The sequence below is a fragment of the Ornithorhynchus anatinus genome, chromosome 3 (assembly GCF_004115215.2).
Source record: "Ornithorhynchus anatinus isolate Pmale09 chromosome 3, mOrnAna1.pri.v4, whole genome shotgun sequence".
In the NCBI taxonomy this organism is placed as follows: domain Eukaryota; kingdom Metazoa; phylum Chordata; class Mammalia; order Monotremata; family Ornithorhynchidae; genus Ornithorhynchus; species Ornithorhynchus anatinus.
Window position 1 is genome coordinate 109,735,426 of NC_041730.1, and position 15,979 is coordinate 109,751,404.

Consider the following 15,979-nt stretch of genomic DNA (forward strand, 5'->3'; position numbering starts at 1 on the left):
CTACGCAGTGTATGGATGGATGGTGTGCAGGGTATGGATGCAAGTCAGGTATGGGTGTGAAACACAACACCTCCCTCCCTCCTCACCTCCGCCAAACTGATTCTCTTTCCCTCTTCAAAACCTTACTTAAAAATCACCTCCTCCTAGAGGCGTTCCCAGACTGAGCTCCTCTTCCCCCTCTACTCCCTCTGCCATCCCCCCTTTACCTCTCCGCAGCTAAAGCCTCATTTTCCCCTTTTCCCTCTGCTCCTCCCCCTCTCCCTTCCCATCCCCACAGCACTGTACTTGTCCGCTCAACTGTATATATTTTCATTACCCTATTTATTTTGTTAATGAATTGTACATCACCTTGATTCTATTTAGTTGCCATTGTTTTTACGAGATGTTCTTCCCCTTGACGCTGTTTAGTGCCATCGTTCTTGTCTGTCCGTCTCCCCCGATTAGACTGTAAGCCCGTCAAACGGCAGGGACTGTCTCTATCTGTTGCCGACTTGTTCATCCCAAGCGCTTAGTACAGTGCTCTGCACATAGTAAGCGCTCAATAAATACTATTGAATGAATGAACACCTATTCAGACATGAATCCTTTTGCAGATGATAGAAATAGCACTCCTTATGGTCAGCATAGCTATTGTGCAGAGCTCCTTATGAGGCTTTGGGGAACATGCAAAAATATTAAAGATTCCGTGCCATCAAAGATTTTGCCAAATAATGGGTGAGATTGACAAATATAATAAAGAGAAAAGATCTCCAAGACAAGTATTTCAGAAATTAATGGAAACTGAGGTGCCTGGGTTAGTGTGACCGGAAAGGGGTACAATTAATCCATCTCTCCTGGATGAGATGTCTTTAAAAGGGCTTTGAAGGAGGAACGATTGTTCCGTGGTGAAGCTGGAACTTCACCCTTCTAGGCAGAGAGCAATATGTTGGAGAGGGAGGAGTTGAGAGAGAAGGATGGTTAGGACATTACCTTCTTTATGTATTTAAGTGCTTACTCTCTGTCAAACACTGATCTAAGCTCTGGGGTAGATATGAGTTAATTAGGTTGGACACGGTCCCTGTTCTGCATGAGGCTAACAGACTAAGTAGAAGGGAGAACAGAACTGAGGCACACAGAAGTCAACAAGTGACTTGCCCAAGATGATCCAGCAGGCAAGCGCATGTCAGAGCCAGGATTAGAACCCAGGACCTCTGACTCCCAGGCCCTTACTCCTTCCACTAGCCCAGGCCGCTTCCCATGGGGGGAACTGAGAGAGATTAGGAGAGCAGATCATTGAGGAGAAGAAGAGATTAGCATGGGAACTTTGAAAACAAGGGACAGGATTTTTCAGTCAGTGGTATATATTGAGCACGCTGCAGAGCAGTATACTAAGTACTTGGGAGAATGTAACAGAATTGGTAGATATGTGCCCTGCCCACAAGAAGCTTACAGTCTAGAGTGGGAGCTTATATAAAAAGCAATGGGAAACTGTTGGCTGATTCTGAGGAAGAGAGTGATGTGCTTGTGATAGATCGAGCTGTATGAAGCATAGGTTGAAGGGCAGGGGGAAACTTGAGTCAGGTAGACCAGTAAGAAAACTGTTATTGTAGACCAGCTGTAAGGGAAGCTGGAGACCATGGTGTGGATCCATGAAATCCTATAGAACCGTGGTCAGCAACTTGTTTTGGTGGAAGAGCCAAAATGAATCCTTTGAGCAAATGGTGGGAAAAGTGCCATGCAAATTATGGCCACCCCTCAGTTGACGCCCTTATGTCACATTGCACATGACGCAATGTAGCGTCTGCTTCGTAGCATCATCAGCTGCTGCCAGTGGGGACAGGAGAGAATTGACATTCACTCTCCTCACGCATCTCCCCGTCTCCATTCTCTCACCTCTGCATACTTCACTCTGCTGCCTGGAACGTTTTTCTAAAAAGTCATTCTGCTCACGTCCCCCTTCTTCTCCAAACACTTCCATGGTTGCCCATTCCTTTCTGCATCAGGTAGACGCTCCTGACCATCGACTTTAAGGCCCTGTTCCTACACTGCTTAATTACACCCCAGCTTGAAATCTCTGTTCCTCTCAAGGTAACCTCTTCACTGTCCTGTTCCTATTTCTCCCCCTACTGACTTCATGCTCATTTCGCCCTGAAACTCCCTCCCCATTCTTTCCCCATCTTTAAAGATTTTATGAGATCCCATCTTCTCCAAGAGGCCTTCATCAGTTATGTCTAATCTCCCCACCATTTCTCCCCTAACGCCCACCCATTTCAACCCTCTAGTGCCATAGAAGGATTCCTTTAACACTTATATACCTTAAATACTCTTCTACTCCCCCATCTGTAATTTGTGTCTCTCTCCCCAGCTAGATTCTAAGCTTATTGAGCTTCTAAGCTTAACTCTTTTGCACTCTCCCAAATGCTTTGCTATTTCCCCACCACCACTGGCATTTTTAACCCAGCTGTTCCCAGTCCTGGCACCCTTGGGGCATCTGTGGGTGATAGATGAGTGAGAGAAGGCTACGGTGATGGAAAAATTAAGGCAGAGAGAGCATTTGGAAGAGAAGGGGAGTTCAGGTTTTCGTCAATTAGAAAATGTCTTCCTCCTCCTTGATGAGTCTTTTAGTCATTATGATGCTCTTTTATATTTTGTGTTGTTGAGAGTTTACATTTTCATTGTTTTCTTCCTTCTGTCCCCCTATGAGCAGGTCAGAGATATTTATTTTTATGGTTTAATGTAACTCCAGCTCCTAAAACAGCGAGTTTGGTACCATGCGGGCGTCTAATAGGTTTTGGGTTTTTTTTGTGCGGGTGTGTATGTGGCAAAGTTGATTTTTCTTTTGCGGCAGGGGGAATAAGGGAGAGGACTGAGAAGAGTGGAATAGTGCATCCTGGATCCAAGTTAGCGTCTTTTGGCTGCACTCAGAAGCTTTTTCTTCTCCGTAGGATCAAGATTCTATGGACAGACTACCAGGAGTGACTGGGGAGAGTGGCAGGTGCCTGGGTTGGCAGCGGAGGATCTAGAAAATGGCGGCATGAGGAAATCAAAGCCATTCAGACCTCCATGTCCCCACAGTATATAGGCTGAGAAGCAGCATGGCCTAGTAGATAGAGCACGGGCATGGGAGTCCGAAGGTCATGGGTTCTAATTCTGGCTCTGCCACTTTGCTGTGTGAATTTGGGCAAATCACCTAACTCCTCTGTGCCTCAGTTCCCTCATCTGTAAGGGATTAAGACTGAACTCCATGTGGGACAGGAACTGGGTCCAACCCAATTATCTTTTATCTACCCTGGTACTTAGAACAATGCCTGGCACATAGTAAGCACTGAACAAGTACCATAATTATTATTATAGGGTAGTATATTAGGTAGAGTCAATCAGTGAGTGGTGTTTATTGAGCATTTACTAGGTGCAAAGCACTATTCTAAATGCTTGAGGGAGAGTAGAGTATGGCAGAGGTGGTTGATACGTTCCCTGCCCACTATGAGTTTACAGATTAGAGGAACTAGGTTTACTGTCGCCTGCTCCAAACAGATTGCACCGACCACACTTACCTGAATCCTAGAGTGTCACTCTGTCGGTAGACTCCTTAATCTTTGGTTACTAGTAGTAAAATAAAATTCGTTGTTATATTTAGGTGCTTGCTGTGTGCCAGGAACCGTGTTACGCTCTGGAGTAGATACAACATATTACTATTTAGAGGCTGTCCTAGCATTTTTGAAGTGTGGTACAGTTGTGCTTCGATCTGGTTTATAGGTTTTCCAAGTTGTCAGCTGATCTCTAACAGCAGATCTCTGTTTTTGAAGCAGCAGGGCTCAGTGGAAAGAGCCCAGGCTTGGGAGTCAGGGGTTGTGGGTTCTAATCTCAGCTCCACCGCTTGCCAGCTGTGAGACTTTGGGCAAGTCACTTAACTTCTCTATGCCTCAGTGACCTCATCTGTAAAGTGGGGATTAAAACTGTGAGCCCCACGTGGGACAGCCTGATCACCTTGTATATCCCCAGTGCTTAGACCAGTGCTTTGCACATAGTAAGCACTTAACAAATACCACCATTATTATTATTACCTGGCTTAGTGATTTTCAAAATTGTCAGCTGATCTCTCATGTTTGAAGTGTGGTACAGTCGTGCTTCGATCTGGTTCACTGATGTTGCGAAATCGTCAGCTGGATCTCTCATCTTGGAAGTGTGGTACGGTTGTGCTTCCCTCTGGTTTATTCATTTTCAAAATTGTCAGCTGATCGCTCGAGGTATAGTACTGTTGTGCTTTGATCCGGTTTATTGAGGTTTCAAAATTGTCAGATGCTCAGAGAAGCAGTATAGCTTAATGGAAAGAGCACGGGCTTGGGAATCGGAAGACATGGGTTCTAATCCCGGCCCCGCCACTTGTCAGCTGTGTGGCTTTGGGCAAGTCACTTAACTTCTCTGTGCCTCAGTTACCTCATCTGTAAAATGGAGATTAAGAGTGTGGACATGTGGGACAACCTGATTACTTCGTATCTACTCCAGCGTGTAGAACAGTCCTTGGCACATAGTGCTTAACAAATACCATAATTATTATTATTATCTATCTGTTTTATGGCTTAAGATCTGTTTTCACACTAAATTCAGGCCTCTTTCACAAGCAGAATTTTTTTTCTTAAACTGATTTGTGAATTTTCTTCAAGTAGATTAATTTTACATGTATGTTAAGTGCTGAAACTAGAAAATGTTCCTTCAGTATGCTAGCATGCTTCCTTATTCAAATGCTGCGTTGTAATCTTTTAGTGGATAGTTTAGTGTGTTATGATGGACTTTAATAGCTAACTAAAACCGTTGTTCAGTTAATTCGTATGATATCAGTGTTCAGTATTAAGTGAATTTTTTGTAGCATTTACTTGGAATGGATATAGAAGTACTCTTATGGTCTGTCTTAGGGTTATGTCAATTTTCAAATATTAAGATAGTTTGGAAAACACGGCCTCGAGCATTTTGTAACATTTGCCACCTATAGGAAGTGCTCTGTGAAGTTAGAATGAGATCGCGATAATGAAAGTAGCATGACCGTGTAGACTTAATTAGGATTATAGTGGTTTTCTCAGCATTACTTTAACATTTTTTACACTCAAAACTGTTTCTAAGAATTTGAATGCTACTTTAGTGGTTTGTGATTTTCACCGACGGGTGGCAAACGCAGAAGCTGACCGAGACTTCCTATACTTTAGTTGATATGCCTTGTCTCAACTCATCAAACGGCCCAAGTTTTCTGTATTTGTAATGAAATACTACTGACTCGTCCTTTTGAAGTGTTCAAATTTGAAGAGATGATTTCCAGCAGTATTTTGAAGAATGAAGTGACAGTTTGTTGGGTTTTTTTGTTTGTTTTTTTTTTACAGTAAAGTGAGACTGTAGGACGTGCACCTGTTTTCCCCATCAACAAATATGCATATTGTGGGTGTGAACTTGTCTATGTGAGAAGTGGGGGAAGAGGATAATGTGGGTGGAGGCAACTGCTGGTCTTGTCTGAAATAAGCAAATTACAGATGTGTGGCCCGAAGGGGACCGTTGTGATCCACTTAGAGAGCTAGGGGTGCCTGAACTTTGTTCTGGGGTGTTCCCAGAGAACAAAATGTGAATGGATGACTGTCTTAAATGTACATTTCAAGGGGCATAGACATCTCTCATTACAAAGTGTTCCATTAGCACCCCTAGGAGTAGTAGAGTGCAGTGCTCAGGAACTTGGAGGTGAATGAGAAACAACCACTGCAGAAATTTTCCCTTACTTTCCTGTGGGACTCTGTGCATGCCTCTAAAAGCAGATGGGGATTTGTTTGTATTGAACTTGTGAAACGGTGATTGTTTGGCTTTGGAATTGTTCCAGGTGTTGAGCTAGTAGGAAGTGAATGCGAAATCAACGATAGCAAGGAAAGTGGGTGCTTCCCCTTAGATATATTTTAATATAACCCAGTTGGTTTCTCTCACTCCATTCTGACGTTGATTTTTGCGGATTTTAAACTCTTCACCTGATGTGGAAAAAAATGATCATTACTGAATTAAAGCCCTTTCTAATGAATATGAATGGTTTTCAGGGGGTGGCAGCTAATTATAACATCTAGCAAAATAATTAATTGCACCCTAAAATTCACTTTCTTTTTCTCTCTTCCCAGGGAGTAACTATTCCCAGTCAGAGACGTTATGTGTATTATTATAGCTACTTGTTAAAGAATCATCTGGATTATCGACCAGTGGCACTGCTTTTTCACAAGATGATGTTTGAAACTATTCCAATGTTCAGTGGTGGAACATGCAGTAAGTGCTTTTTAAATCTTTTCTCCCCGTATGCCTCATCTTAGGTAGAAATAAGGTAGCTTGGTATATTAAAAACCTGGAATAAATGTATTGCAATGTTCGAAATTCATGTAGTAGAGTCTTTTCATTTGAAATATTGCTCTAAAATGACATTTCAGCCTGGGCTCCTACCTTGCTAAATGATGATTTGTGCCATTTTAGTTCTGTACTTCTCTGTCACTCTTTTCTTGTTCTTAATGTATCACTTTAGGGATAATTCGATGAAATAAATTGTCATTTTTTCCCCCCTTGCAACTTTATTCTGCTCATGGGGAAATTTCATGCAAATATATCTTTTAGGTCTGTTTTGTCCAGATCCCGATTTCCTCCCTTGGTATAAATTAGATGTTTAGGAAAGCACCTTAGTCTGTTATTAATCAGAAAGAGTTATTTTATGTAGTACTGGTGTAGTTTAGGCACTAAACATGTTGAACTCGATTTTCCCTAAAGGGAAGAGCCTGAGAGTTTAGGTATGTGGGTTAAACCTTGTAGTAAAGTAGAAAATAGTTGGGGGAGTCACTTGTGCTTACCACACCTCTGACCTGTGATCCTCCAGAGTCGAACCTGGGGGATAGCTTTCCAAAGAGGGGAGAGTCAAAGAAATGTCCAGTTTCTGACAGTTTCAAGAATTAAATCAGCCGCCGGCATCCTTTGTTTCTAACCTTGCTAGTGTGAAAAAGGGGATGGAGGAAAACTGGCAAGAAAGTAATAAGTTCCCACTAGCTGCAGCTACTTCTGGATCTGGGTCCCTGTGACCTTCTCTCTGACACAGGCCAAATTCCAACTTACTGTATCAGTCATTAGCTCATTAGCCTCTACCGGTTCAATTATTCTGCTTTGCCTGTCCCCTGGACCACATATATTCATCTGCAGATCCCTTCTCGACTCGTATGGAGCGTGTTTTGCAAAACGTTTTGGTCTTAAATATAGTTGCAGCTCTTGCCCACCAGTTTAGAGAATAGGAGGGATGCCCGAGGGAAGGGCTCCTTGTCTCCCCCGGGTGATGGTTCGTTGGAGGCTTCTCATCACCGTGGCCTGGGGTCTTGTGCTCTAGGGAGCACAGGTGGTACCTTGATGGAGACCTCAGTGAGAAAGGGCTCTCGCTATCACCTTCCTCCTTCAGTCAGAGTCTGTTTGCTTTTGTTGCTACCCACTGCCGAGAGCAGAACACAGTGGATGTAGCCCAGTGATGGGTCACCCGTGATGCTTATTAAATTCTTGTTGGTCGCCAGCTAACTTGGCATCCGATCTAAACTTTCCTTCTTTGAGCACTTTGTACCATGCTCTGAATGCAGTTATTATTATTAAGTGCCGTCCAGTCATTTCTGACTCATAGCGACTCCATGGATATACTTTCTCCAGAACGTCCTGTCCTCTACATAACGCAACCTTTCTAATGGTTCTTCCATTATCATTGTTACGGTCTCTCTCCATCTAACTGCCTCTTCCACGTTTTCCCTGGACTTTTCCTAGCATTAGTGTCTTCTCCAGAGAATTAGTCCTCCTGATTGTGTCCATAATATACTAATTTAAGTCTAGTCATTTGGCCTTTCAAAGACCTGTTTGGTTTAATTTGCACTAAAATTCATTTGTTTGTCTTTCGGGCAGTCCATGGGATTCACAAAAGTCTTCTCCAACACCACACTTCAGAAGAATCGATGTTCTTTCTATCTTGTTTCTTCACATTCCAACTTTCAGCTCCATTCATTGTCACTGGAAATGCCACAGAGTTGACAACTTGTATTTTTGTGGCAGTGGTTACGTCAGCACATTTCATGACGTTTTCCAGACGGCACGCAAAAAATACCACTGACTGATGAATGCTAAGGGTCATCTTCATCACTTCATTGTTGCCTAGGTCTACCTGTCTTGTTGTATTTTACGTCCCTTGTTTGCTTTCTCTTCCTCAACCCAACGGTCTAGACGGCTTTTGTTTTCTTGCTGTGTTTCTGTTTCTGTCTTCCTCTGTTATTCCATGTGGCGGCAACAACCTTTTACTTCAGAAGGTTAAGACTCATTTATATGGAAAGCCTTACAGTGCTTCCAAATGGTAATTATTATTATTATGGTATTAAACATTTACTGTGCATCAAGCACTTTTCTAAGCACTGGCGAAAATACAAGTTAATCAGTTCAGACACAATCAATCCATCAGTCATATTTATTGAGCGCTTACTGTGTGCAGGGCACTGCACTGAGCTTTTGGGAGAGCACAACCCTATACCATGGACACATTCCCGGCCCACAGTAAGCTTACAGTCTAGAGGGGAGACAGACGATAATATAAACAAATTATGGATATGTGCATAAGTGCCGTGGGCCTGGGCGATACAGAAGGAAGTGGGAAAAGAGGAAATGAGGGCTTAGGGAAGGCCTCTTTGAAGAGGTGTGCCTTCAGTAAAGCTCTGAAGGTGGGGAGGGGGAGTAATTGTCTGTCGGATATGAAAGGGGAGGGCGTTCCAGGCCAGAAGCAGGATGTGGGCGAGAGGTCTGCAGTGAGATAGGGGAGATTGAGGTAGAGTGAGTAGGTTGGCAATAGAGGAGCAAAGTGTGTGGGCCAGGTTGTGGTAGGAGAATAGGGAGGTGAGGTAGAAGGGGACAAGGTGATTGAGTGTTTTAAAGCAGATGGTAAGGAGTTTCTGTTTGATGCGGAGGTGGATGGGCAGCCACTGGAGTTTCTTGAGAGAGCGGGGCAACATGTCCTGAATTGTTTTTAGAAAAAGGAGATTCACTGTCTCCGTCAGAGGGGGAGAGCAGGCTTTGAATTCCCATTTTACAGATGAGGAAATAATAATAATAATGTTAGTATTTGTTAAGCGCCTACTACATGCAGAGCACTGTTCTAAGCGCTGGGGTATGCAGGGTAGTCAGGTTGTCCCACATGAGGCTCACAGTCTTAATCCCCATTTTACAGATGAGGTAACTGAGGCACAGAGAAGTTATGTGACTTGCCCACAGTCACACAGCTGACAAGTGGCAGAGCTGGGATTCGAACCCATGACCTCTGACTCGCAAGCCTGTGCTCTTTCTACTGAGCCACGTGAGGCCCAAAGAAGTTAGGTAACCTGCCAGGGTCACACAGCAGGCAGGTGGCCGAGCGAGAATTAGAAACCAGGTCCTCTGACTCCAAGGCCCATGCTTGTTTCACCAGGTCTTGCCGCTTCCCAAAGTTCTCCGAGTACCTGCTTATTTGCTGAAACAATCACTTTAGACTGTTTTAGACTATAAACTCTGCAAGATAGGGATTTTGTTTATATGGTAGAAGCTTAAGCATTTCATAAAAGCTTTTATGGGTGATTGGTGTGCTTTTGTATCTAGAATGTCTGTGCCTACATGGCTGTGCCTGAGGAAATTGGCTTAAATTTTGTCCTCCGTTCTCTCAACGACTCAAGCTTCTTTAGAATAGTGTTAAGTGTTTTAAGGAGCATTTATTTTAGAGCATATGACTTTGAAGCCAAACAAAATAATTTAAATGGTTTCTCAGGGCCTTAACTATCTTAAGGCCATGGATAATTTTTTAAAGTCATGACAAAATTGCTTTCTTTGCTTTTCTGAAGTCTTTAGTTGGTGTCTAATTGATTTGGGAGAATATTCCTTAGCGAGTCATTTTTTCTGTTCGTGGATGTGTAAATAACGTTTCTAGAATTTGTAGGGTTTTTTTTTTGTGTGTGTATGTGTGTGGTACGATCAGTGGTATTTACTGAGCGTCTGCTCTGTGCTTACAGAGCACTAGGAGGAGTACAATACAGTCCCCATTTCTGGACCCTTGTGTGCTGCCACTTAAGGAAATATCAGTGGAGGCTATTGTAAGGGGACTCATTCTCTCCACCATCTGGGTGCATCACCTTTTGGGTAGGGAGGCCCAAATAAGAGTGCTAAATTCCAAGCAGCCTATAAAATGCTCCAGTTACCACCTGCCACACTCCTGTTCAAGTATCCTACACATGTTTCAGCCACATTATGTAGTTGCGGGTGCCTCAGAGATTGAATTTGACAGCACCTTTGCTCTTGTGGTGGTGGTGTTTGTGCTGGATTTTGCATTTTTTGAGCCTGTAGTGTAGAGCGCTGCTACCAGTTGCTGAGGTAGGTCCCGGGCCCACAACAGACCCAAAGTCTAAAAAGGCAAGGACGTAGGGAAGGACTGGCTGCCACACACAAGAAATTACAAGGTAAGTCGCATTACAATGATTTAACAATAACGATGACCACAAAATAGTGGGATGCAGCAGTTAAACAGTGCAGCTAAAGGGATCATTTGTAGGCTCCTTCCTCACTTCTCTGTTTGGGCCCTTTCCTACTCCAGCAATCACCCCCTTCAAGCTGTAGGGTACACATTTTTCTCTTAAGATCTTAGTTTGATCTGGTTAACTTTCGGATCCTCTTTTATTTCTTTTTTTCCTCACCACCTGTTTCACTGCCTTCACAGTACCTCCAGTTTTGCACACCTACTTTTCTCTTCCAACACGCTCTTATGAGTCTCGGCACCTATAATCTTCCAAAGTGTCCCCTTCGGAACTTTGTACCATCTTCCGGCCTTATTTTGAATCTCTCATCTCTGAGGCAGCGTGTGATCTTGGGTCTTCGCTTGAATGGTAGAGGAACTCAACTGGAAAAGGTTTTTTTGGTGACTACAGTTTAAGTAAAGTGTCCGATCTCATCGACCACAAAAGGGAGAATCATTTCCTTAAATCACCATCAGTGGTATTTATTGAATGCTTAACGTGTTCAGAGCACTGTACTAAACATCTGGAAGAGTACAGCACAACAGAATGGGTAGACACGTTCCCTGCCCACATCGAACTTACAGCCTAGAGTCAGCCAATTTGAAATTCTTCTGTAGTGCATTCAGACATGAGGCTTTTTAAATGTATTTCTAGACCTTTATAGGACAACTGTGATAATTGGATATATACAAGCTCTATTAGTCCAGAAAGAGGTTTGCTCCTCTTCTCCCCTCACCATTTTTCTTACACCTCCCCGCTTCCTTCCCTCTTTCCTGGCTCCCTTGTTTTGGCTGCCAAATGTTCAACTCCTCTGTCTCCCTCCCAGGTCATCATGCCCCACTTTGCTTTCTCCCACTCTCACCAGTAACCCTGTATATTCAACTCTATGCCAAAATCTACACTGTATCCAGGTAGTAATAGTGATTATAATTATGCTATGTGTTAAGTGCTTACTATGTGCCAAGAACTTTTCTAAGCACTGGGGTAGATACAAGGTAATCAGGTTATCCCACATGGGGTCACAGTCTTAATCCCTATTTCACAGATGAGGTAACTGAGGTACAGAGAAGTTAAATGGCTTGCCCAAGGTCACACAGCAGATAAGTGGCAGAGTCGGGTTTAGAACCCACATCCTCTGACTCTCAAGCTCTTTCCACTAAGCCACGCTGCTTCTCAAGGGAACGTTTCTTTCCAGAAGATTTTACTGTAAAGCAATTTTAATTGGGGTTTTAATGGGTGAAACGGTCTGTCCCTTGAAAAGTTTCTAATAAATTCTAGGGTGGAAAGGGAAGGCATTTCCCTAAAGGAGTTGTAAAATGAATGAGAGCTAATATGTAGATGCAAGAGGTCCTGGACAACTGTTCAACAGAGGTCACAGACCAAACAGAACTGTTAGTGGGGTCCAACCTTCTCTGAGACGGTAAGACCTGGACCCACACATAGGCGCCAGCGTCATTTTTGGACTGAACTCCGTATCGAAAGGCGAGACAAGATCTTGGATATTGAAGTCTGGACTGTCGTTAAATTGCCCAGCATTGAAACCATGCCGACCTTACCCTGGGAGGGACTTGTGAAGGGTGTGAACTGTCGTAGGATACCCAACCTGCTGTGTGGAAAGCTGAAATCGGGAAACGGAAAACCCAGAGGGCAGAGGTACCATTTTTATGGGCATGGTAAAACAAAGTCTCAGACCATAATAATAAAGCGCTAACTATGTGCCAAGCACTGCATCTCAGATGAAAGCTGGGAGTTAACTGCCTAGCACGTACAAGCGTGACACACCGCTATTAAGAAGGTAGTGGTTCTATTCGAGCAAAATATTTGCAAGGAACAAAAGACAAGAAAGCTAGCACTGGGCATTGCAAACATTAAGCATGATAGCACAACATGGCACATTTTTTTTTCATATACAGCTCAACGTGGTGAGGACTCTGAGTTCAACATTGCCCTTTTCAGCCACACACTTTCATAGGAGAACTTCCCTGTCAGTGGGGTCTTCCTTGAAAACGAAGGATTTTTACATAGGCGTTGTGTTTTTATATTTTCATTTTTTTATGCTAGCTTGAAACTATTTCTTCACTCATTCTACAATTAGGAAGTATTAAAGTTTAGTACTTTTCCGAAGTTTTCTTAAGGAAGTTTACAAAGTATGGAAACGATTAGTTCTTAGTCTTGAAATTATTCCAATTCTAAAATAATTTGTAAGAGCTAGAGGTGGATTACAGATTAGCATTATGTGCTATCTATTCCTAATTTGTGCTTTAAAACACAGCAAATATGAAATTGTAATAGACCTTTTTTTTTTAAAAAAAAAAGAGCTAAATCTGATGTCCCTCCCATCCCTGAAGCAATACTTAAACTATATAAAAATCTAATTATTTAGATTGGTTTATGTATGTGGTTTGTTAGGCTAAAATTGGCTAAAACCACAAAACTTTTAGAAGATATTTGAGTAATTTGAACTCTTTGGTGGTTGATTGTTACCTTTCTTGCAGATGTTTAAAGCCTCCTCCCTTCCTGTTCCTCCATGCTGTAGGTTTTATAGGTGTGAAAAAAATCTAGATGAAATCAGTGATGAATATAGTTGAAAAATATATGTAGTTTTCTAGCGTGTACTCTTAATGTTAAGCCATTTGTAATAATTATGGATTACCACTATTTGCTATCTATTCTCAATTTATTCTTTAGAACGCCACAGTACATTTGAAGTTTTAACTTCAAAAATTTTAATTATATGGGTTTTTAGTGTGGTAGAAAACATTTATTATATGAAGTGTTTATAGTGTGACTTTGGGACGTAGATTTATCAGTTAATTTTAGTATTAGGAATTTGAAGAGATTGCGGTAGCTTGCACTAGATTCTTTTTGTGTTCTCCCCTTTTTTTTCCCCACTCTAATGACTTTAGTTATTCTGATAGTAAAATTGTATATAAGTGAAATGAATTTTATTCTCATTCTTTTATTTCAGGCTGATCTAAGCTTATAGGTACTGAGTTTCCTATTCTGTTATACAAGTTGCACATAAGTTTGATACTTTACCTAGGTTATGACAGTTAGAGGAATTTCCTGTAAAATGACATTGGTCTGTATTTAACTGTGCAGATCCTCAGTTTGTGGTCTACCAATTAAAGGTGAAGATATACACCTCCCCATCAGGACCCACAAGACGTGAAGATAAGTACATGTTCTTTGAGTTTCCTCAGCCGTTGCCAGTGTGTGGTGACATCAAAGTGGAGTTCTTCCACAAACAGAACAAGATGCTTAAAAAGGTTTGCAACTTTACTTTTATTGGGAGAGATGTATATTTTTACCCTGAAGGAGGAACCCGAGATGCTTCCGTTTTTCTGGGTTAATGTTGGTCAGGAGTCATTCTCAGCAAGGAGACGATTAAAAGACGAATGTATTTACCATCATGACAGTCTGTTGAATGGATCCCTTGATTCTTTCCTTGCTACATGCTACTGCCTCTTGGATATTTGTTAAGGTCTGAGGTAACTTTCTCTCTTGGGAGAGAGTGCTACTGTTCTTGCAGATAGCAAGAGCAAGAAAGGGGTCAGGAGTAGGGGGTCTGAGTCCCCCTACATCCCTTCTCCAGTTGCTGTGCCCTGCCCCAGCCACGGTGGGAAAAATGTGATTGCCTGCTAAAGTAGCAGAAAGAAGGTTTTTTAGGGAGTAGCGGGTGGTGGAGAGAGAAGTGGGACACTATTGGGGGAAAGAGTGGCTGTCTTGGTTGCCCCTAAGGTAGAATTAAAGGCGAATGAGAAAACAAAAAAAATTACCGCACAGCACACACAGTTGATTAAAGAGAGGGTTTGGAAGGGTGCAAGCAGCCAGAATTGGGATATGGGGTGGGGGTGGGGGGTTTACACCCTGCGGGGCGGGAAGCAGAGTTTACGTATTCTAGGGTACATCACTTAAGAGTATAGGACATATTTCAGGGTTTTGTGTATTGTGGGATGCTCAGATTCTGGGTTTACTGAATAGACTAAATATCTAACAGATGTGTCCCCTTTTAAGTGGGCTACTATCTAGAAGAATTATGATAATAGTTTAACTGAGTGATAGGTAACTTGGGCTACATAAAATACCATATAACCATTGTTGACTGTCAGCATGACTTGAAAAAAAAAGCCAAAACAACTGGAATATAAAATCAGGTTCGGGAGCTTATCCTTGAAGGTTTATTAAAAAAAAAATATGCTGGATGGTTGGAAGCAAAAGGTTGGCTAAGGTCCCTTAGAGGTTTAGAATTCTGTAATATACACACTTCATCTTATGAATAAAAGACAAGCTTTGAAAATGTCATTAGAAATATAACTTAAAAAACCCAACAACATGCTGCTGCTTGTTATTCTTGATTAGCCTTAAAGTCCCGAAACCTGCTGAACATTTCTTAGGGTTAGGGCTCCAACCTGTCCAAAATAAATAAATGAGATGCAGATATCTTTCAGTCACTGAGCATTCAATCTAGCACTGGAGGTAGACCGGTCTGAGTTCCAAGTGCTTAGGTAACATGGAAGGCCTGAAGTGGTATTTGCAGGGCAATATAGGGTGAAGAATGAGACATCAATGAGACATCCCGGAGGAGAGGTAATTTCAAAAAGGCTTTGAAGGTGGGAAGAAGCGAGGCATAGTGGATAGAGTAGGGGTCTGGGAGTCAGAAGGTCATGAATTTTAATCCCGGCTCTACCAAGTTATCTGCTGTGTGGGTTTGAGCAAGTCACTTTACTTTTCTGGGCCTCAGTTCCCTCATCTGTCAAATGGGGATTGAGACTGTGAGCCCCATGTGGGATGGGGACTGGATCCAACCCAATTTGCTTGTATCCACCTCAGCGCTTAGTACAGTGCCTGGCACACAGTAAGCACTTAACAGATACCACAGTTATTAACATTCGTCATCCGTTGGAGGTGTTGCGGGAGGCTGTCCCAGGGAAGAGGGAGATGGGAGACATGGGAGTGAAGGCCGGTGTGTAAGCTAGTGCGAGAGGAACAGAGAGAATGTGGTGGGAGTAGAGAATGGACCTTCAAGGGAGAGAGTTTCCATGCCTCCCTCCCCTTGTCCCCATTGCCTCAGCCTCTTTATTTCATAAAATGAGGAAGAAGTGCCCAGATGGCCCTATCACCCAGCAAGAGGAAGAGCACACACAGGTTGACAAAATTACATATGAATATTAATATCCACCCACAGTTACACACGTGCATATACACAGTACTCGAAAATTAAGCGTCAGAGAACGGAAAGAGAAGAACGTCCACTCCTTATGGGCGGGCAGTATGTCTTCTGCTTCTCTCGTACTTCCCAAGTACAGTGCAAGGCATTCAACAGATATTCAGAAATGCCATTACTTTTTACTCCTACAAGACAGTTTGTGAACTAATGAGTAAATGGGAAACAGTAAATTTATGGGCGGAAAAAGGAGTCAGGTCTAGATGGAAAGCGAGATTATTCTAGA

At 42.6% G+C, this 15,979-nt stretch overlaps 1 protein-coding gene across 1 annotated transcript in view; it reads left to right on the forward strand.

Annotated features, from left to right (window-relative positions):
• Nucleotides 1-15,979, forward strand: part of PTEN (phosphatase and tensin homolog) — a 73,832-nt gene that overhangs the window by 50,966 nt on the left and 6,887 nt on the right. The window contains exons 6-7 of the mRNA XM_029059784.2: nucleotides 6,123-6,264; nucleotides 13,629-13,795. Of these exons, the coding sequence (XP_028915617.1) occupies nucleotides 6,123-6,264; nucleotides 13,629-13,795 (309 nt within the window). The remainder of the gene's footprint in view (nucleotides 1-6,122; nucleotides 6,265-13,628; nucleotides 13,796-15,979) is intronic.